The sequence below is a fragment of the Alligator mississippiensis genome, chromosome 5, assembly GCF_030867095.1.
Source record: "Alligator mississippiensis isolate rAllMis1 chromosome 5, rAllMis1, whole genome shotgun sequence".
Taxonomy (NCBI): Eukaryota; Metazoa; Chordata; order Crocodylia; family Alligatoridae; genus Alligator; species Alligator mississippiensis.
This window is the reverse complement of record NC_081828.1, coordinates 153,065,651-153,088,601: the sequence shown is the minus strand read 5'-3', so window position 1 is coordinate 153,088,601 and position 22,951 is coordinate 153,065,651. Positions and strand designations below refer to the sequence as shown.

At 44.6% G+C, this 22,951-nt stretch overlaps 1 protein-coding gene across 4 annotated transcripts in view; it reads right to left on the bottom strand.

Annotated features, from left to right (window-relative positions):
• RFTN1 (raftlin, lipid raft linker 1) overlaps positions 1-19,896 on the bottom strand; it is a 146,294-nt gene extending 126,398 nt beyond the window's left edge. Inside the window, exons 1-2 of one of the 4 annotated variants that reach the window (XM_014603052.3) lie at positions 19,617-19,896; positions 10,854-11,009 (exon numbers count right to left, since the gene is read on the bottom strand). In XM_014603052.3, coding sequence (XP_014458538.1) covers positions 10,854-10,998 — 145 coding nt within the window. In that variant the 5' untranslated portion in view covers positions 10,999-11,009; positions 19,617-19,896. The remainder of the gene's footprint in view (positions 1-10,853; positions 11,010-19,616) is intronic. The other 3 variants (XM_006262383.4, XM_019498083.2, XM_019498082.2) reach the window with 3 other exon arrangements.
• Positions 19,897-22,951: the final 3,055 nt, after the last annotated feature.

The following is a 22,951-nucleotide window of genomic DNA, read 5'->3' as shown; positions in this document are numbered from 1 at the left end:
ATCGAATAGGGACAGCAATCTGAATCAACTAATCAAATCACTGTCCCCCGATTTGGGCTAGATTCATATCCAAATCGAATACAGCCCGTTTCACACACCCTTGCCACTTATGAACTTGAGTGTGATAAGAACTACATCAGATAAAAAGTCAGGAATTTAAGACACTTTCCCCAGCTTTGCCACTGACTCTCTACATAACAATTTTTCTGGACTGCAGGTTCATCTTAAAGTGAGATTAATCATGAGACTGCTAAATTAATTTAGTAATTGATGTTTGTGGCATTTGGAGAGCATGGTATGAATGTACCTGCTTTCATGAAAAATACCAAACGTTTTTATTCACAGAAAAGCATACTACAAATAGGCTGTTGGAATATTTTGCATATCACCTACAGAGTATTATATCTCAAGAGAGTGTACCATATAATGAACCCATAACAAAGCACTTCATATAAAAACTAACAAAGGCTGCTTCTAGTATGTATTCTAATTATTTCCACAATAGGTAAGGAAATATAAAGTTGTTTTCACTAGTTCTTTAAAGCTGATATTTATAATAAAAAAATAAATCTAGAGCATGAAACGCTAACAAGTTTAATTGTTCTTTGACACTAAATTACACAAATGTCTGTTCATGCCTTGAGAAACTTCTCAAGAAGTATTACTATAGTCCAATCACTTGGTTTTGCTTTGACTTACTATAGTAGGAACTGGGTGGTTTCATATTACTTTGGATTGCTATGTGTTCAAGAGACCCTGCATTCTTCACAGCTAGGGACAGACATTCAAAAAGCCTGAGCCTGAATTGATTCAATTTTTGCAGGTTAGTCTAACCTGGCTAGGCTAAACCAGTTTGTAAGCGTAAGACATTCCCTCTGGACTGAAAAAATTTTGGCACGTGCTTGCAGTGGCTCAGGCTAGAAGCTGGGGGGCACTAGAGCAGCCGTCCCTTCCCTTCCACAGAGCTGAGCTGAGGGATGCATGGCCAGGCCCCAGCAGGATGCTCTGATGTTCCCCGCACTCCTGAGCAGCTCAGCAGGTTATGTTTATCATCCTTCACTCAGTGTTTATCAACCCATTAAGAAAACAAAGCCTTTCTCCCTTAGTTCAAGCTCTTCTTAAATAGCTTTTCCAAAGAAGGACATTACCAGCTACCTGCTGATTAGCTCCAAGAAGCCTGTCTGCCTTTGTTGTCTCCCACAGCACGGACTGTAGCCAGCTTGTGGTCTGCTAGCTAATGCTGAGAACTGTCTATGTAAAGTAGAGAGGTGGGGGCAGGGTATTATCCCTGCTTAGCAGGGGGAAGCTAGGCAGACACCTGCAGTCTCTGCCGGAGCTCCAGCGAGGGGGCGGGGGGGGCAGCCCTGCTGTGAAGCAGAGCCCTGCCCAGCCCAGAGAACATGCCGGGATGCTGGGGCAGTCTTAAACCAGCAAGGGGTCTGGGACAGATATTGCATAAACCAGTTTGACCCAAATCAGTTAAGTCCAATACTACAGTCAACCAGATTTATCTAAAACCGGTTTCAGCCATTTTCAAACTGGTTTATGTGCACTGAAAATCTGTTCTGTTACAGGTTTAAACCAGTTTCTGATCACTTAAACCAGTTTATGTGTCTGTCCCTAGCTCACAGTGTTATTATGGTTATACACCTTGCATAAATGACATTTCATAAACTAGCCAGAAGTATATGTAGCCACAGTAAACAACTGTGCAGAACCATGGAGGTGGGTCAGCTATTTGCTGCAGCTTTTATTTCAAAAGGCACCGCTTCTCCAATCAGCTGCATAGGACTGAGACTGTGCTGCAGCTGATTGGGAAAATGGTATTCTTTGTTATAAAACCAGCAGCAAAGATCTAAGTGGCTCTTCCTTAGCTTAATATCTTGCTACAAACGAAGAGGATTGATCCATCCCTATATGAATAATCTGGTTCTACCATATTTGCTGTTAGCTTAATGGGAAATGTTAGCAGGCTCTTCAAAACATTCACTGAATGTTTGCTTTACTGTTTATCCTGATGGAGAGGAAATAAAGCCATAATCCTGCAGACACTTATTCCTGATATTTACATTTTACACATGCATAAAGTCCTACTGAAATCAAGGGAATTACTCATATGAGTAGCATGGTAGTAGAGCACTTAAGGAGTCTTGCTACAGCAACAGAGCTTTGGGCTAGGAACAGACATTACACATAAACCAATTTAAGTGATCAGAAACGGGTTTAAACCTGTAACAGAACAGAAGCTCAGTGCACATAAACCAGTTTGAAACCAGGATGAAACCGGTTTGAGATGAACCTGGTTGACCATAGTATCAGACTTAACTGATTTGTGTCAAACTGGTTTATGCCATGTCTGGCCCAGACCTTGGAGTTTAAGCTTTCTCTGGACTCATGTTGGAGGCCACCCTGGTCAACACAGCTATAAATACATGCACATTCTGGCAGGAATCAAAGGCATTGGACATGAGCTAGCAACTCTTTTGTGAGTTGCTAGCTACAGAAACTGGCATACTTTCATCATAGTAGTCTGATAGACCATCTAGGCTCCAGTGAATCTTGACATAGATTGACCTGAGCAAGCTTGAGCCCATGTATAAGTGTTTAAAAGGATCACAGCCTAAAGTAGTACACCACACACACTGCTGTTACAGAAGGGATAAAAAAATATCATATAAATAGTTCACCCCCTTCTCCTCACCATTTTCCTGCTCTCAAATCTATAGAAGTTATCTTTATATATGTATCTGATATGAAGCAAGGTTTCTATGAAAGAATTTCCTTTTTAGTCCAGCTGTCTTTTACATATGATCTATATATGATCTGGTTCTAACCAGCACAAAAAATTCTGAACTAATAATATTTCTCCATCCTAAATTCATTTTACCAGTCTCAAGGACAAAATCATGGTACCAACCTGGTCAACTGGAAATACAAAATTATAATGATGATTTTCTTTATGTTCCTCTACTTGAAAAATGAAAGGAGGAAATGAAATACCCACAACACTGAGAAAACAATTGCTTTTGCTAGTCTTCAATCAAATAAGAACACCTGCAAATGCACTATTTTTTTAAATGTACAACCACATACTCTAAAAGAGTTTTTAGATGAATGGTGAAAGGAGACAGAAGATAGGCATAAGCTACTGTTTAATGTAATACAAAAATCACTGCTAGAAAGAGATGGTAACTACCATAGTCAATAGCAAATGCTATATTCTGCAGCAAACAGAAACTTCTGATGAAAAGAAAAGCACACAAGTCCTATGAATGCTCTCTCTAGCCTCTATATGCATCTCTCTCTCTATGAAGTATTTTCAAATATGATTATAAGTTCAATTAGATCTTTTATCCCAGATACTGTATTATTAAGCTATGCCTTCTGAAGGAACCTGGAATTTCTTGATAATTTAACTAAAACTCATTATTACATGTTCATTTAGCTTTCAAGTTTGTGTCACAAAATATGACCTTTTTATAAAGGCTCATCATCTATACCACATTTTAATATTAAAAAATTATCTTCAATAATCTGTAACAAGTGTTGTTTGAACAGTACAACAGGGCACTAACAATATTACTTGCATGAAGTCCAAAGGTATATAAAAAGACAGATCAGACATCTACATCCGATTATAATGCAACAATGCTTCTGCACCAATTTGCTCATGTAATGTTACACACTAGAAACAAGGCAATACAGACCCAAAAAGGCAACATACCAACAAGGGATAGAGGAGAAATGCAACTCAGAACTACTTTTTCTAACCTTTGAGAGTCACTACAGAAACTGGCATGCCTTAATCACCCGAGCCTACATCAAGGGTGGGCAAAATATGGCTGTGAGCCAGATCCAGCTTGCTAGGAAATTTCATCCAGCCTGAGGGCAGGTTCCTACCAATTCACTGTATCTGGCCCAGCCCTGGGCTGCCCCTGTGGTGTTTGCATGGGCCAAGCCCTGCTCATTTCTGTGGGGGCAGCACACATTGCACACCCACCTTCACCTATGGGACGGCCCTGACCTCGACCCTACAGGTAGGGAAACAGCGGCAGTAGGCGGAGGAAGGGTGGCAGCAGTAGTGGAAAAGTGATGGCAACAGCAGCAGGCAGGCAGAAGTAGCAGTGGCAGCAGGTGGCAAGCAGTGGCAGCTGTGAAAGAGTGCAGGGCCCACCCCAGTGCTAGCGGGGGACCAGAGTGGGTCAGCAGGAGCACAGAACCCAGGCTGGGAGGGGCACGGGATCCTCCTGGCTCCATAGCACAGGGCTCACATACAGTTCCCAGGTTCTCCAACCAAGCTGCATGCCTCCTGGGGAAGCCCCACATGATGGAGTAGGCAGCCCTGCTCACTGCCATATGTAGGTCATGGGGAATGGCAGGGAGCTCCATGCTATGCAACCAGGCCAGCTCTGCCCCTCTCCCTGCTGCCCTGCCTTAGCCCCATGATCTGCACTGCTGGCTTCATTGCATGGGGCTTCATCATGTAGGGCTCCCCTGTGGTGGTGCAGGGCTTAGGCAGAGAACCTGGGAAATGCACATGAACCCCACATGATGGAGCCAGTGGCCTGGCCACGTGCAGTCCTGGGGCTCACCTAGACTACATGCTGCCAGGGGGCTCCACCTGCATTGAGCTGTCAGCATGCCAAGGACTCGCCGCCTCCTGCTGCTGCTGCTGGCAGCAGACACTGTGCACAACGGGTATGTGAGCGCAGGGGGCATGTTTGTAGGGGGCCCCCACGTGCACATTGCACCATATACACATACCCACACCTCCCATGCACACCCCCTACATACACCCACAGCCCTCCAAAAACCTCATACCTACCCACACATCCCCACAAATTCCCCATCCACACACCCCCACATGCACACAGCCACACAGACCCCCACAAACCCCATACCCACCCACCCACATCTACCAACACCCCTCCACATGCTCCCCCCACACACACCAACCCCACACACATATCCACACACACAGCCTCCCACAAACCCCATACCCATCCCCCCAAATATACAAGAGTAAGACTTCATTTTGAGCTATTATGCAATTGCTTCTATATACACTATACAAACACACACAAATCAGGACAAAAATATTTTTTGAAATAAAATCAAAATATGTTATAACAGATGTTTGATTCTTAGTACATAATTTTTTTTCCCATTCCAAGACAGCAAAAACCCCCTCACATAAAGGAGTACTTCTGGGGGCAAGACAAGGGACTTCCTGTGGCATAGGTCAAGGGTTAGGGGTGGGACTTTCAGTTCAAAGATGGCCACCAGGGGGAAGGGGGCAGAACACCTGTCAAGGGGTGGGGCTATCCTTGCAGCCCACCAAATCTCGTTAAGCGGCCCTCCAGATGAAATAATTACCCACCCCCGGCCTAAATGGTTGATCAGGCTAATAGGACTTTTGGCACTGATTGACCTGAGCAAACTCAAGCTCTTTTAGGAGAAGATCAGAATAAAACTGATGTTCTATGTTCCAATACAGAATTTTAATACACCTAGGTTGCCATATAACCACCACATAAAAGATTTGGGTCAGTTAAATTATACATAAAAATAAATATATCTCCATAGTGTTCTTTTGACTACAAGTCATTTATATCCATCATATCCACTATTGTGGGCCTTTTGCCAAAGTGTTAGCATGTGAGCCTGACTGCCAGGACAACAGGGGTAGGAAAACTCAAAGTCCTTTCTGGTATCCGTGTTTGCTTGTTTGTTACAAGGAAAGATGTAACAACCTGCAAGTTGGAACACAAGCTGTAGTGGGAATGATTTGGAGGGTGACATCAGGCAATTCAAAGGCTAAATATAGACAGTTAAAAAGCCCGATGCTGAATCAATTAAATCTTTGCAAGTTAGTCTAAGCCTCATAGATTGAACCGAAAAGCAAGTAAACAGACATTCACATTTGATTCAGGAAATGCAGCCGCATACCTGCAGTAGACCAGGCCAGAAGCCAGGGAGTACTAGAGCATGCCTCCCTGCTTGGCTGAAGCAGGCAGCTTGGGCCAATGCTACCATGCCCACCCTGCAAAAGAGGGTTTGCAGAAGAGGTGGGATACTGGGGGACTGTGAGTTAACTTGAATCTGGAGGGAATCTGGGAAAGAAATTCAATAAACTGATTTAACATAAATCAGTTAAGTCTGGTGCTACATCTGTCCAGGTTTATCTTAAACTGACTTTAGCCACTTTGAAAGCAGTTTATGTGCACTAAACTTCTGTTGTGTTACATATTTGAACCAGTTTCCAATCACTTATGCTAGTTTATGTATAATTTCTGCCCCTAGCCAATGTGTTCAAAGAATTTTGCAATAGCTCTGAACACACACTGTACCTCATGGCTTAAAGCAGCAGCACCAAGCATGTAGCTTTTCTAATCAAGATCTGAGTTCTTGTAGTCTAAATGGAGTCCCTTTATTATTGCACAGAGCTCTGTGTGAAACACTGACATTTCTATTTATCATGCAAAATGTTGGGATTTTGGTGCTTTTATAATTCAAACCACTTGTTCAGGATATATTGTTACCCCAATATAATATGCTTCATACAGCCCTGTTGCATTTGCATCACATGGCAAATATAAGTCTCATGCCAGCCATTGTTCAAGGCCAAAGCTTGTCATAACTTATCAGGCAACAACATTGCAATAGGAGCTTGGTGTGTGAATGATTTACCCTGGACCAGTGTTTTTCAAACAGTGGTCCACAGAACCCTGGGATTCTACCATAGGTCCAGTGACATACTGACGGATGGGGGGGGAGAGGGAGGGCATGCGCTTGTTTGCTGGCCAGGCCCTCCAGGGTGCACTCGATCTCCTGGCAGCACTTCCAGAGAAACCAGAAGTGCTGCCGGCACTTCCAGGCTCAGCAATCACCTGCGGGGGGGGGGGTGCACAAATGCAGGCATTGGGCCCCGGACAACAGAAACCCATGGGATGTCACTGCATAGGTCATCAGGGACCCTTGCAAAGGATCATGGTGGTAGGGGCCAGAAGGCAGCATGCTGCCATTGCTGGCCTAGGTTACCTGGCTCCACGGATATGAAAGGGTTCTGTGACTTGTGGCACTTTGAGATGGGTGTAAAGAAGAAGGCAGGCAAGTCATGCTGTTATTGCAAAACTCAGTTCCTTATCTTACAGTGAGGGTAGCATGCCCATACTTTCTCAGATGTTAGGATAATGCATGTGAGGCACTCTGATAAGACAGGTATGGGTACCATGGAAGTCTTAAAATTGAGGTAACTTATTTTATATTTAATTCTACTGGCTCCACAATTCTTTTTAAGACTATCAGGCAACAGGCATGAAGGGACTCAGAATTGAGATAGCCAATTTTGAAATTGTTTTACATGTATTTATTTCAATTTCAAAACAAATATGAAAAGAAACCAACTGGATAGGCAAGGTACTCTTGACAACTAATAACACATTCTAACTAGCACAAAAAAGGTACCAGTCCTGTACGTGCATACACATATGTTTAAATCAAATAAGAACACACAAGAAACAAGTCCACAAAAGTGAATTTTCTCCCACAGAAGCTCCTCGAACCCTATTTCTGTTGAATCTACTATCCTCTCTAACCATTCCCTCCAAACCTGCAGCTTTTACTAAATACCAATCCATACAGAAGGGTTTTACAGGATGACAATTTGTACTGTTTTGGACTACAGAAGTCAATTCTAAAGTCAAAAGGATCTCACAGGGGGCATCCGACTAGCAATTCCTTCTGTTCTATATACAAGAGACCTCCAACTTGAACTGCTTCACCAATTTCAAAGTTGGCAGTTACACAGGGAAAGAAGCAACAAGGTAAAATGTTAAGGCTAAGTACAGACAATCAAAAAGTTCCACGCTGAATTGATTCAATCTTTGCAGGTTAATCTAAACTGCATAGACTGAACTGCAAAGCAAGTGAACAGACATTCACTTTTGATTCTGGAAATGCAACCACATGACCGCACTGGCTCAGGCCAGACACTAGGGGGAAGGGAGGGCGGGAGCACTAGAGCACCCTCTGAGGCTTTCCCACCTCCCTGCTGGAGCTGGGGGTGAGGAGGGAAACACAACCAGCTGCCCAACTGAGTATGATGGCGGGGGGGTTTAAATCCCCACCCTGGCCTACATGGACCCAACTAGGGTATGCCCAAGCAGCCCCTACCAGGCTTTTTCCCTGCTCCCCATTCCAGCAGAGAGATGGGGGCAGGGGGGAGGGGGGCAGATCCTGGTCCAGGCTGGCAGGCAGAGGGGCAGGGACAGGAATTTAAACCCCCTCCCCGTCCCACATGGTACCCCAGCAGGGGTCTGCCTGGTGGGGGTGAAGCAGCCTCTGACAGGCTTTTACCCACTCTCTGCTCAAGTGGAGAGCATGGCAAGACCCCGAGCCAGGCCAGCACAATGAGGCTGGGGGGGGGAGGGGGGGAGGGCTTAAACCCCCTCCCTCACCTGCACGGGACCCCAGCTGGGGTCTGTCTAGCAGGGGCAGAGCAACCCCTGACAGACGATTTTCCTCTGCTCCCTAGTTAAGTGGAAGTGGGGGCTGGGGAGGAGAAGGCATGGCCAGATGCCAGCCTTGGCTGGCATGCTGAGGCATAGAGGGAAGGAGGGGGTTTAGGCCCCCCCCAGCCCCTCACCTCTGCCTCAGTATACTGAACTGGGCTGGCATCTGGCCATGGTCTCTGTTCTGTGCTTGAGCAGTAAGCAAGGAAAAGCCTGTCAGGGGCTGCTCTGTGCTTGCCAGGCAGACCCTGGCTGGGGTCCCATGCAAGCATGGGACAGGGCTTAAACCTCCCTCCCTCCTCCTATGCCTCAACCTGCTGGCCCAGGCTGGGGTCTGGCCACACCCCCCACTCTCCACTCGAAAAAAGGAAAAGCCTGTCAGGGTCTGCTCTGCCCCTGTCATGCAGACCTGGCTGGGCTCTGGAGCCAGGTTTCCCCTGAACCCCTTTCTCAGCCAGCTGGAGCAACAATAGGGCTCCAGCTAGGGAAAAGAGGGGTGGTGCCAACCCTGCTCTGCTGGAGCAGACAGCACAGCCCAGGGTTGCAAAGCACCCTGGGATGCTGAGAGACTGTGAGTTAACTTGAAGCAGGAAGGGGTCTGGGACAGAAGTTCCATAAACCGGTTTGACCCAAATCAGTTCAATCTGATACTATAGTCAAGCAGGTTTATCTTAAACCAGTTTCAGCCATTTTGAAAGTGTTTTAAGTGCACTGTATTTCTGTTGTGTTACAATCTGAACTGGTTTCTGATGATTTGAACTGGTTTATGTGTAACTTCTGTTCCTAGCCTAATACTTTGGGAGGTGCCCCCCCATCTTAGGGGGTGAGGTTCCTCACCCCCCTAAGATGACAGTTTGAGAAGTAACCAGGGTACATAGACTGAGGTGCTCCAGCTGTTTGCTATGGCTTTTAATTCAAAGGGCACCACTTCTCCAATCAGTTGCATGAGACTATGGCCATGGACAGGCATTATATTTGTGCTGGGAGAAAAAACACCCTTCTCCTGGCACAAGAAAAGAGTGTATAGCCACTCAAAGGGTGTCTTGTGGCAGAGACATGGCTCTTTCAGAAAAAAATAAGAGCACTTCCAACCAGGTAGATCTCGGTTCTCGTGTACCAGTTTGAACAGCTGTATGCATTTCCCACTCCTTTCATAGACTGGGGTCACCACAGTCTGTGGAAGGGGACAAGGGCATATCCTCACAACCTGACTCCTTCCAGGACCAAGAGACATTTCTCCATGCTGTCAAAGAACCAGGACAGCAGCCAGGGCTAGGTTTTTCACCCCTGCAAACTTCCCAAAAACCTGCAGTGCTGGAATTGAACATTTGTGCATACCCTATATCTGAGGTCCAGTTAATCAGAGAAGTACCCTTTGAATTAAAAGCTGTATCAAACAGCTAAGAGACTCTCCCTTAATTTGGCAACCCACTGCAAATTAAGTTGGTTCTGAACCACGAGGGCAAATGATCTGGGTTATACTGTCTCTAGAGAAGATAAGTCTCTAGTCGTTTATCCCTTTATCAACTAGAGAATGTGATGTTGAACTCTGCATGAATTTAGCTGGCCAACCGGGTTCTGGAGTGTGATCACATAGCAGCAAGCCATCGTCCCCTGCTCCAGCAATAGTTTCCCAAATGGTTTAGCATTCCTGGATGTAAAATGCACAGGAATAGCCTGATCAAGTAATAGAAAGTATGGATGACAGTGACCTGGGAATCTAGGTTCACAGATATCAGTAAGAGAAAAACAACTAGAACATCTACAGACAGTGGCAGGAATGAAAATGCAGACCCTATTTGGTTATTAATAGAAGGACAAAGTTAATTGTTGAACAACATAAAGGAAAAAAAATTGCAACTACATAGCACTTGACCTCTCACCTTCCTGTTTTTTCAGATTTTTCCTTTTGCCACTCTCTATCTTGCCAGTGGACCAGACCAAATTAATGAAAGAAGATGACCCGCAGGCATTTGTAAAAGCCTGAGGATTATGAAAGAGGTCAGCAAACGTGACAATACCAAATTGAACCCCCTAGAACAGCCATCTGACGAGTGGGGAACAGTGGGAAATCACACAGGCTTCTAGCTGTGAATCACTTTCCCAAATAAAATCTGGATAATGAGCAAAAGTAAATGAACCCAAATTTATCCTTTCACATGCAATGATATTAATATAATATAAAGAATCCCTTCTAAAACCTGAACCCTGCCCCGCAAAAATAGCCCCCACATTTTAGGCACTGGTTTAAAATGCACAGTAGGAAAATGCTGAATAAGCTTTCCTCAAATTGTCTAATTTAACAAAAAATAGCCAGAAGATAAATACTTGTGTACTTACTATCATTCAGTGTTGTAAAGTCCAGGAAACGATATTCATAGCAAACATCTATCTTGGTTTCTACCTGGGGCCTCTTCAAAGTTGAATAGATATTACCAGGGCGCTTTTCATCGTGTTTCTCTAACTTGTTTAATCCACAACCCATTTCAACAGCTGCTGATAGACAGAGGCATGGGAAAAGGAAGAGAAAATAGAATTCAGCATTGATTCTTCAATTACATATGTTGTATCATCAAAACTTCGGCAATTTTTATTTTTTAAAGAGGTAAACTGCCCATGGATTTTTATGAAATAGCATAAATGAACTATTTTTATTATATACCATGCAGATTTTGTTAATTTTATTGGAAGACTGACAGGGTAATCTATATTGTACCTTGTCTGGTAGGTACTAAAATATATCTGAAGAACATATATTCCATTATAAAAAAGTAAGGGAAAAATGAAATATGATGTTATTAAGCTTTCAACACATATATAAGCAACAATTCTGATATATCCGTCCCTGTTATGGGAAAATTCAATTGTAGATGTCCAACTTTAAAATTTTAAATCTTTTCTAAAATGTATGTACTTCTATGTAGAAAACAGTTATCTGTGTAACTAGGTTTTCTGTAAAAATCCAAGTTTCCCCTTTTCAGGGAGGAAATAATATTTTAAATAAGCTGCAACTGGTCAATCATGCATGGTAGCCTAAATATATAAATTGGAAACAGAAATCAACATGTGTTAAAAAGAAGATTTGTAGCTTTGGTATGAAAATGTACCAAGAAACATTACACAAACGTGCATCAAATGTCATCCTATGCTTTAAATCTTTAGGGGTTTGCTCTACAAACCACCATCCCAACCCTGAAACTTCTCTGTTTATTTGGGCAGAATAATATAAACTACATTATTTTACTCATTTCTATAAGCTAGACTCAGCTATTTTATTTTGTGAAATAAGAGCTAAGAATATTTAAATATCTTCTTCTATGCCAGACAACAGTTTCTTCTGTTAACGCCAATAATCAGCACTGCAAACATTTAGCAATTCACTGAACATGTTTCCTTTACCAAATGAAAATTCCTTTCCTTTGTTCACTGAGCTGTATTAATTCACCAGACAAGGTTCCTTAGGCACTATGGGTAGCAAAAGGTTAAAATAAAATGACGAAAAACACTCTTACTTTGATGTCCTGATTTGTCAAGGTCCTTAAGCATAAGAGCTGTCTCATTACCTTGCTTTTAATGGGACTGCTCAGATACCTTGTAAGCTTGTGCCTAAGTACCTTGTTGAATCAGGAACCAGGACAGCAAGGAGATCTCATCAAAAGAAATCACCTGGCTGTATTTCAGTGGTGGACTGATATAATCCAAATGTAAAGCATATTTTTATATACAAATATTTATAAAGCATGATGGAATAATAAAAACAGTGTTTTGAAAGTACTTTGGGCACATGAAGAGTCCCACTGAAATCATCATAACTCCTTATGGAGTTGGGATGATGTGCTAAAAAATTCAATAAAGCCTCAAAAGAGACATTAAAAACCACTGCTCAATTTTACCAAGAGTTTTGCATTTTTTCTGAGTCAGTTGGAAGGCACTGGAAAATGCTGTATTTACTCAAATCCAAGATGAGGTTTCCCACCCCCGCCCCCCAGTCGACATGGTGGGGGAAAAAGCCTTGTGTTAGACAAGGAGATTTAAACAATTCAGTCTGCCAACTCATTTTCTATTTAGAATAACAAAATTCATCCTATAAGAATGCTATGATCTTAATAATCTCTTACATCATTCACATGTTCAGCCATTTGGATACATCTAGAAATGAAACCTAGACCTGACTGTAGATTTGTTAGTCTGTATCTCATTTTTAATTCTATTATGTACCAAAATTGAATATAATGAATTGAAGATCATCATCAAAACCTACAGTTGAATAGTTCTTAGATACTGCCTTCTGAATGACAAAGTAGGGTCACCACTAGTAGAAAATGGTTTTCCTGTTCCACGGATTACAGTTTCCACAATTTACCTGAGTTTCCCTTATCTTGAGTGAGCCCCTTAATAGATGTCAAGTCAAACTGCCGTATTTTCCTCAGAGTCCAATACATATTTACTTACTATACAAAATAAAATGGCTTGAAATAGAATAGACTGACACACTCCCCACCCAGAACACATCCTAGACCTGAAAAACTTTCCCCGATGGAAGTTTTACTGGCATGTTCCCAGAAGCTGGTCTAGAACCTTCAAGAAACAGTTAAAGTTGCCAAGACAATCCTTCTACTTTTTGGACTCTTCCATGATTCATGAAAGCAGATGCAGTTGACTAAAATGATCAAAAATGTGACAGGAATTGATTTTCTACCTTTTAGAGATCTACCACCTTGTCTGTTCTCAGTTTATCATAGATTCATAGATTCATAGATGTTAGGGTCGGAAGGGACCTCAATAGATCATCAAGTCCGACCCCCTGCATAAGCAGGAAAGAGTGCTGGGTCTAGATGACCCCAGCTAGATACTCATCTAACCTCCTCTTGAAGACCCCCAGGGTAGGGGAGAGCACCACCTCCCTTGGAAGCCTGTTCCAGACCCTGGCCACTCGAACTGTGAAGAAGTTCTTCCTGATGTCCAATCTAAATCTGCTCTCTGCTAGCTTGTGGCCATTGTTTCTTGTAACCCCCGGGGGCGCCTTGGTAAATAAATACTCACCAATTCCCTTCTGTGTCCCCGTAATGAACTTATAGGCAGCCACAAGGTCACCTCTCAACCTTCTCTTGCGGAGGCTGAAAAGGTCCAGTTTCTCTAGTCTCTCCTCGTAGGGCTTGGTCTGCAGGCCCTTGACCATACGAGTTGCCCTTCTCTGGACCCTCTCCAGGTTATCCGCATCCTTCTTGAAGTGTGGCGCCCAGAATTGCACGCAGTACTCCAACTGCGGTCTGACCAGTGCCCGATAGAGGGGAAGTATCACCTCCTTGGACCTATTCGTCATGCATCTGCTGATGCACGATAAAGTGCCATTGGCTTTTCTGATGGCTTCGTCACACTGCCGACTCATGTTCATCTTGGAGTCCATTAGGACTCCAAGATCCCTTTCCACCTCTGTGCCACCCAGCAGGTCATTCCCTAGGCTGTAAGTGTGCTGGACATTTTTCCTCCCTAGGTGCAGCACTTTGCATTTCCCCTTGTTGAACTGCATCCTGTTGTTTTCTGCCCACTTGTCCAACCTATCCAGGTCTGCCTGCAGCTGTTCCCTGCCCTTCGGCGTGTCCACATCTCCCCATATCTTTGTGTCATCTGCAAACTTGGACAGAGTACATTTGACTCCCTCGTCCAAGTCGCTGATGAAGACATTAAAGAGTATCGGTCCAAGGACCGAGCCCTGCGGGACCCCACTGCCCACACCCTTCCAGGTCGAGACCGACCCATCCACCACGACTCTCTGGGTGCGACCCTCTAGCCAATTCGCCACCCACCAAACTGTGTAGTCATCCACGTCACAGCCTCTTAACTTGTTTACCAGTATGGGGTGGGATACCGTATCGAAGGCCTTCCTGAAGTCTTAAGTATACGTCATCCACCCCTCCTCCTGTGTCCAGGTGTTTCGTAATCTGGTCATAGAAAGAGACTAGATTGGTCAGGCACAATCTGCCCGCCACAAACCCGTGCTGGTTTCCCCTCAGCGTAATTTGCCCTGCTGGGCTCTCACAAATGTGAGCCTTGATAATTTTTTCAAAGACTTTACCAAGGATGGAGGTGAGACTGACCGGCCTATAGTTGCCCGGGTCCTCCTTCCTCCCCTTTTTGAAAATGGGGACCACATTAGCTCTTTTCCAGTCCTCCGGGACTTGGCCCGTGCGCCACGAGCGTTCGAATATTCCTGCCAGTGGCTCTGCTATGATGTTGGCCAGTGCCTTCAGCACCCTCGGATGGAGCTCATCTGGGCCTGCCGACTTAAAGGCATCCAGTTCTTCCAAGTGACTCTGCACCATCTCAGGATGTACGCATGGAAGTCCGGCGCCTTGCTGCTGCCTCTCTACAACCCCAGTGAGAGACTTGTCGTGTCCCTCACTTAGGAACACTGAGGCAAAGAACTCATTGAGGAGTTCAGCCTTGTCCCCCCTGTCTGTCACCAATTGTTTCTGCCCATTTAGCAGGGGTCCTATTCCTCCCTGGGCCTTCCTTTTACTCCCAATATATCTAAAAAACAATTTCTTATTGTCTTTTACTTGGGTTGCCATCCTCAGCTCCATGGTAGCTTTGGCCCACCTAACTGCCTCCCTACAAGCACGAGCAGAGGAGGTATATTCGTCTTTAGTGATCTCACCTTGTTTCCACTTTTTATGTGCTCCCCTTTTGGCCCTTAGGCTGCCCTGGATTTCTCTGGTCAGCCATGGAAGCCTCCTGGCCCCTTTCCCTCTTTTGCCTCACTCGGGGATCGTCTTGCTTTGTGCCCGAAGGATTGTTTCCTTAAGGCACAGCCACCCTTCTTGGGCTCCCATCCCTTCAAAACTCCTACTCTGCAGTGCATCCTTGACTAATCGCCTGAGTTCATTGAGATCAGCTTTCCTAAAGTCTAGCACTTTCACCCTACTAGTTACCTTACCCACTCGACGTCTTATGTTGAATTCTATTATTAGGTGATCACTGTCCCCCAAATGGCTACCGATCTGGAGGTCCCCTACCATGTCATCCCCTGTTGCCAATATCAGATCCAGTATGGCATTCCCCCTAGTGGGACCATGTACCTCCTGTGTCAGGTGGAGGTCCTGTACACAGGTTAGAAACCTGCGTGAGCGGTGAGACTTTGCTGTCTGCGTCTCCCAGCAGACGTTCAGGTAGTTTAGGTCCCCCATGACTACTGCCTCTTTAGCTTTTATGGTCTCCGAGAGTTGCCTCAGGAGCCCCGCATCTATTTCTTCCCCTTGATGTGGGGGTCTGTAGCAGACCCCTACCACCAAATCCCTTTCTCCATGCCCCCCATGTAGCCTAACCCACAATCCTTCTACTGCCTCTCCAAATCAAAGTTTTATTATACTGCTGGTTGAAACCCAGCATCTCAGTCCATATTAAAACAAATATGAAATACCCTTCGAGACAAACAGCATTAAAGTACTCTACCAGACTGAGACAAGATAATTTTATATATTTAATATTTATATCACTGTAGCGCCCAGAACCTGTGCTATACAAACAGAAAAGCTATTGCCAACCTGTTATTAAACAGAGTTAGCATGGAGTAAGCTAGTTCCTACTACTGCACTAAAACAACCAACAATCTTGTTTTAGAAGTTTTATCATGAACTTTGAATTTGCACTGGAGGAGACAGCATCAGAGCTCTTCCCTGAGCCTGCAGCACGGCTACAGTAAGCCTCTAAAGGATGGGAAGGGTGAAGCTAGTTTGCTCCTCTCATTTCAGCTGCTGCCAGTGTAAGCTACATCAACACAATCTTCCTCCTTGGCTAGTTACATCAGCCTGAGGAAACACAAAGGGAAAGAATGGTCTACATCAGACTAGGGAAATCTCCCAAGAAAGTCATTCTTGTGAAGCATTTTGATTCCTCCCTCTTTTGATCATTAATCAAATGCACATACAATGTAAAATTTTCACAAGGCAGTAGCCCTGAATTATCTGTGTTTTACAATCATGCTTAGAAATAAACGGGTATGTAAATGTACACATGCAGTTTATGATATAGTGAGGTTACAGACAGATAGGTTAACAGTTCTCTAAACCAGGGCCGTCCCACTGGTGGTCTGCGTCAGATTAACATGTGGACTGTGGGCTCCTGCCCAGCTGCTGTTTCTGGTTCCTGCTACAGTAGCTGCCAGGGTCTCCAGGCTCCCCCTACCTCTTCCAGCTTCTGCTTCCTGCTCCTAGGGGTCAGCAGCTCTGGGATGCCTCTACCGCACATGCGCCTCTGGGGTGCCCCTGCTGACAAATCAAAGCCAAAGTGGGGACAAAAAACTCAAGCAATTGAATGCACTTGGATAAACCCTTGGTGACTTGTCTGCAAATAAATCATAGGGCCCAGGAGGCCCCTTCCAATCCTATGTTCCACTCAAGGCAGAGGGATCAAATATCCCCCATCTGATAATTCTAGCACCTGAAATTGTACAGCTACAAGGATAAGGAACTGGCTAAAAAGGAGACAAGATTGGGAAGCATCAGGCTAGAAGGGGCTCCAGACTCAGATCTGGACCTGACCTTGTTTGATATTTTGCATTGATGATCTTGGCACAAAAGTAGCATGGGGCTAACGAATTTTTCTGGACACAAAGGTTCGATCCACTGACAATGAAAATCAGAATATAACAAAGAAAGAAATGGATGATCTTGAGGACCGGAATAATAGAACTGGGATGAAATTTAATAGCCTGACCTGCAAGATCATGCACTTAGGAACCGATAAGAATGCCTACTATAAACCAGTCCTTCAGTCTAAAATGACAGAGAAAAAGACAAACTTAGGTGTAAAGTAATTAGTTGATCATTGAATGTGGCCATGAAAAAGGCAAATGCAACCCCAGAATCAAAATCAAGCAAGCTATTTTGAATGAAAAAGTATTAATGCAATGGTACAAAGTACTGGAGAACTCCTCAGGAATACTATGCCATTTCTGCTTATTGTGAGTTCACGAAAGATTAATTCAAGCTAGAAAAAGTTCATAAGACGGCTACTGGGATCAAGGGAAAAGACAGGTCTCTCTTATGGAAGGCTAGAGAACTGGGGTTATTTTGCATAGCAAAATGGTTGGAAAAGGGATCCCATTGTTCTCTATAAATACAACAAGGGAGTTTTGTCCCTCTCAGAACTTCTGTTTAAGCAAAAAGAGATAAGTCAACAAGCCATGACTGGGACAGCAAGAAAGTTGCTGTCTTACAAGATTCAACATTCTTACAAGAACAAATTGGTATAAACTCTCCAACAATAAATGTCAGCTGGAGAGGAAGGTTTCTAACCATGAAAGTTTGTTCTGGAACAGGCTCCAAATGTGCAGTGAAGACAAAAAAACCCCTAACTAGTTTTAAGAGGGAACTTGATCAGGTTATGAAAGAGATTATATGATGTAGTTGGTGTCTGGATTCAATGACTCAAGAGGGCCGTCACAGTCCTATGAGTGAATTACTTAGTATAACTAAGTTTCCCAGCACCACAACTCTGGGCTGCTTTAAGTAACTAGTGACATTTATACTTACTCATTCTGCACTACATTTTCACTCCAAAGCCAGGGGAATACCAACATTTAAGCAATGGAAAACCCCTTCCTGAATGTAAATAAAGTTGAGGTTACCTCAGATTCTTAAAATAACAACAGCAGCACTAGAGAATAAAACGCTTTAAGAAATATCAAGAATTAAAGATATAAATGTGACCTGTGGTACTGTGAAAAACTAATTACACATGTCAAAAGCTAATGGACTGGAAGTACTGAGATGGAAATGTAAAAACTTTTACAATATTTTCCCCTTGTAAACTGGATATCATTTAAGTCTTGGCAATGTTAATTATTTTTCTATGTAGCTGAAAAAAAAACTGAGTACTGTAGGAGTCCAAATGGAACAACTGGCAATTTCTTTAAACCTGATAAAATATCCTCTAATGTTTTCAAACGAAGTTTGGGAAATACAGTGTAATGGAATTCTTATAGCTTTACTCCCAATAAATATTTCCTTTTAGAACAAAACATGTCTATTAAGCCAGCATGGCAACCTGGGGTCAGTGCTCTGCACTGCTAAACAGTAGCCCCTAGTTCAGTAGCCCCTGTCCCAGTTCTGGCTGGGAGTGCCATAGAGAAAGCAGGCCAAGTCCTAAGAGAGAACAAATGTCTTCCATCTCTTGACAGCAATCTGTGATGCTTCCAACTTGCCAAAGGATTAGCTCAAAAGGGAATCCATCCCGCCTGCTGCCCCTTTTCCAGAAGTATGAAGGGCAACTGGGGTGATGAAAAGTGGGCAACTTAATAGCTCTGACAAGGATGCAAATGAAAAAAAAATGGAAGGAAAGTATCTATATCACATTCACATTATAGAAACACATCCCTCTAGGTACATTTAATAACCCTAGTATTGCAGTAACCCCTTCTACATGAACAGAAGCCAGCTGAAACAAAGTGGATTTGGAAGACATGCCCAGAATCCAGTATCTGAAAATAACAGAAGCTATTATCGAATCAGATAGGACGAAGGCGAATATGTTCAGAAAGGCATAAACCTTCTGCCTGTCTTCAACTTAACACCGCTCTCTTCTCTGTCACATCAGTGATGGCTGAGAGTAGAAACGGGATGGCGTGTCACAGCTTTTGAGTCTGTTACTTTACTAAGGAATTTTCACACCAGAAACACTGACATATGATGACTATATTGGTTTGCCCAACCACGTACCCCAGGCGCCCCTGCCTGAACCTAGACTGAAGCTGTCGCGCAGAACTTAGCCCAGGCACACAGGAGGACACGCTGCTTTGGGGGACTGTCTTGCTTCCTGGAGCTGGACAAGTCTCTGCTCCTTCCTCCCTCAAGCCGAACCTTGGAGCCGGTGTCATGCAGACAGGCAGAAACCGTGACCGGGGTATAAGGAGACTGAAGTCGAGGGCAAGGCGGCGCAGCCCTCGAGGAGTGTCCCGGGCTCGCCATCACCGTTCTGAGCTGGAACGTTCCAGGTACGCAGCGTTCTCAAAAGGAACGTTCGAACCGTGCGCCGCGTTCGAAATGGGAATCTGAGCCCGGCGCAGGGAGGGCGGACAGAGCGCGACTCCCCGCTTGTACTTACGGTCTGGTTCAGTGACTCCGGCAGGCTTTGGATCAGGCTCTGCTAGGACGAGCCCGGAGCGCGGCGAAACCAGGCTGCTCCGTAGAGCTGCAACTCAGCAGCCCTGCCTGGCACAGGGGGAGCTCCGTTACCTGGGACGGTGCGCGGCGTCCTCCCTCCCTCCCGGGCTCAGGGCGCTCCGCAGCCCGGCGCGCCGCGAAGCGGAAAGTTTGTGCCCATGCAGCAGCCCGCGCCGGCCGGGGCGGCGCTGCGGGGACAGGGCGGTGCCTCCGCGGGGCCGGACAGCTCCGAGCCGGGGCTGCTGCCGTGCCGCTGCACTTCCTCTTCCTCCGCCTCCCGCTCCCCTTTGCCCCTCGCATCAGCCAAGTCCCTCCTGACAAACGCCTGACCCCCGCTGGGGAAAGGGGGGTCCGGCAGGGGCCCCCTTCCCCTCGCCTCCCACCTAGAAACCACCCGGCTCCCTCCGAGACAGCTCCCCTGGACAGAGACCGTGGCATTTTCTGGCACGGATGCGATCTACTGCCAGGCTGAACTGGCCTCGATCCCTTCTCCTTCAGCTGCTGAGACACAAGCGGCGTTTTTCAGCGAGTGGGGGATAAAACAACCTCTAGCTTCACTGAAGTCCTCTCCCAGCCTGCGGAGTTGGCTGCTTAGAGGTCTGAGGTGTAAGCAAGTCCAGGACGTACTTTCAGTCTAAATTATTCCAGAAGGTAAAGGAGATGAGCACAAACGAAGAGGGAAAGATGAAGGCAGACACCAAAAAGAACTGATGAAGAGACCAGTATCAGAGGTGTAAAATGCTCCCTCTGCCTGTTCCTTATAAAGCAAGCACCTACAAAACGTTTTATTTATATTTTCCAATCACTTTACCTTGTTTTTGAAGCCCTCTTTCCACCCTTCCTCCTCTCTCTCATTCTTTTCCTCCCTTATTTTCTCTTTCCCTTGAGTTTTCCCTTTAGTATTTGCACTGTTTTTCCTCTCTCTCTCCCTCTTTTTGTACCTCATCATTTTTCCCCCATTCACTGGCTTGTCGGGCTTTCAGATTGTGTGAGAAAGCAGCGTGCAGTCACATCAGGGGGCTGTGTAATTGTGCTGTTTTTCTGATACCATCGTTCAAGCATATGGGGAAGGAGCCGTTAAGTGTGTGGGGAAGGAGTGAGAATGCAGCTTTCCCAGTATTGATGAGTACGTGTGATCAAAGACAGCATCCATCCAGCTCCAGAACTAGTGCTTCTGGAGGAAGCACATCACCCTTGAGAATTGTTTCAAAAAGAAGATTACATTAGAACCAACTTGTTTATACATATTGGCCCTGATCTTCACTTTCTACACTCCAGTTTCAAGTACATTAACCATGTTTACACTCCTTGAGTGAGACCTCTGGATTACAACTCACTTCATGACTTAAGAACACTCTGGATGGTGGAGATGAATCAAGCACCATGGACTATGAGAGTTATTCAGAACACCACAAAACTAATGCAAAGGTGGGTCGAAAACCAAGACACTAAGGCTGATGACAGATGTGAAAAAAAGAAAAGAAACCCCAAACCCCTCACAAAAAACACCAGTGCTTTACCAGAAGAGGCACTGTGTCAGTTTGACCCTGCTAACCCAACGTCTGTATAAATTGGGCACTTCAGCAGGGCTTTTTGGCACTTTTATCTAAAAGCCAATTCAATCAGCTGTTAGATAAAAGGACCAAAAAGTCCCACTGAAGCGCACAAACTATACAAGACCTTGGGCAAGCCGGGTCAAAATGACACAGTGCCTCTTCTGGACATCCAAGCTAAATGTAAAATGCTGGTTTGTTTGTGGTTTTTTTACATCTGTAAGTCAAGTTCATGTTGTAAGTGGGGGAGAGGTCTGAGAATAAGTTCTCTCAAAAGAAATGATGCTTGGTGAAAATTCAACTGAATGAAACAAGTAAAAGGTCATATAACTTTTGATGTTGTAAAAAAGATATTTCATGGTTACTAAAGCTGGGTGCAAAGCACAAAAATAAATTTCTGGTAGTAAACTGGTGACAAGCACAGAACACGGACCAGTTATGCCACCATTGCAACCAGGAGTAATTCTATAATATGTAATAATTAACCCTCCACGCATAGCCAAAGTCTGTTCTCAGCCTTTTTTTCCTTTCAAATACATTTCAAACAGAATAAAGTAAAACTTACCAGAGGAATCCATCTCGTGGCATCACCACTATGGGAAAAATTATATAATAGGATCATAGATCATAGACAATTAGGTGTTGGAAGGGACCTCAGGAGGTCATCTAGTCCAACCTCCCTGCTCATAGCAGGACAAGCCCCAACTAGATCATCTCAGCCAAAGCTTTATCTCCAAGGATGGAGATTCCAACACCTCTCTGGGTAACCTGTTCCAGTGTTTCACTACCCTCCAAGTAAGAACATTCTTCCTAATATCTGACTTAAACTTCCCTTGATGCAACTTGAGACCATTGCTCTTTGTTCTGTCATCTGCCACCACTGAGAACAATCTAGCTCCACCCTCTTTTGAACCCCACTTCAGGTAGTTGAAGGCTGCTATTAAATTCCCTTTCAGTCTCTTCTAGACTAAATAAGCCCAGTTCCCTTGGTCTTTCCTCAGAAGTCATGTCCCCCAGTCGCTGAACCATTTTTGTTGCCCTCCTCTGGACTCTCTCCAATTTATCCACATCCTTTCTGTAGCAGGGGACCCAAAATTGGACACAGTACTCCAGATGTGGCCTCACCAGTGCTGAACAGAGGGGAATAATCACTTCTCTTGAACTGCTGGCAACACACCTACCAATGCAGCCCAGGATGCTGTTAGCCTTCTTGGAAACAAGGGCACATTGCTGGCTCATATTCAGCTTATTGTCCACTGTAACGCCTAGGACATTTTCTGCAGAGTTGCTGCCCAGCCAGCCAGCCAGCCAGCCCCCAGCCTATGGGTGCATGGGATTGTTCTGTCCTAAGTACAGGACTTTGCACTTGGCCTTACTGAACCTCATGAGATTTATTTTGGCCCAATCCTCCAAGTTTTCTAGGTGATTCTCAATCCTAGCCCTACCCTCCAGCATATCTACCACTCTCCCCACATTGCTACAAAGCTTTAATATTCCACTCTTTCTCAATAGCTTCTCAAATCACTTCCTCATTTCAGATGAGGAAACTGAGGAGCAGAGCCCAAGATCATCCAAATCAATAGGTATAGTAGACATACAACCCAGATTTCTTGAATTCCCATATGGTACTCTAAGTATTATATCAAACTCCCTCCCTGTGATCCTTTATTTAGGATACACACATACTATGAGACAGACCAATGTTTTGTCATTTTGAGGCCCT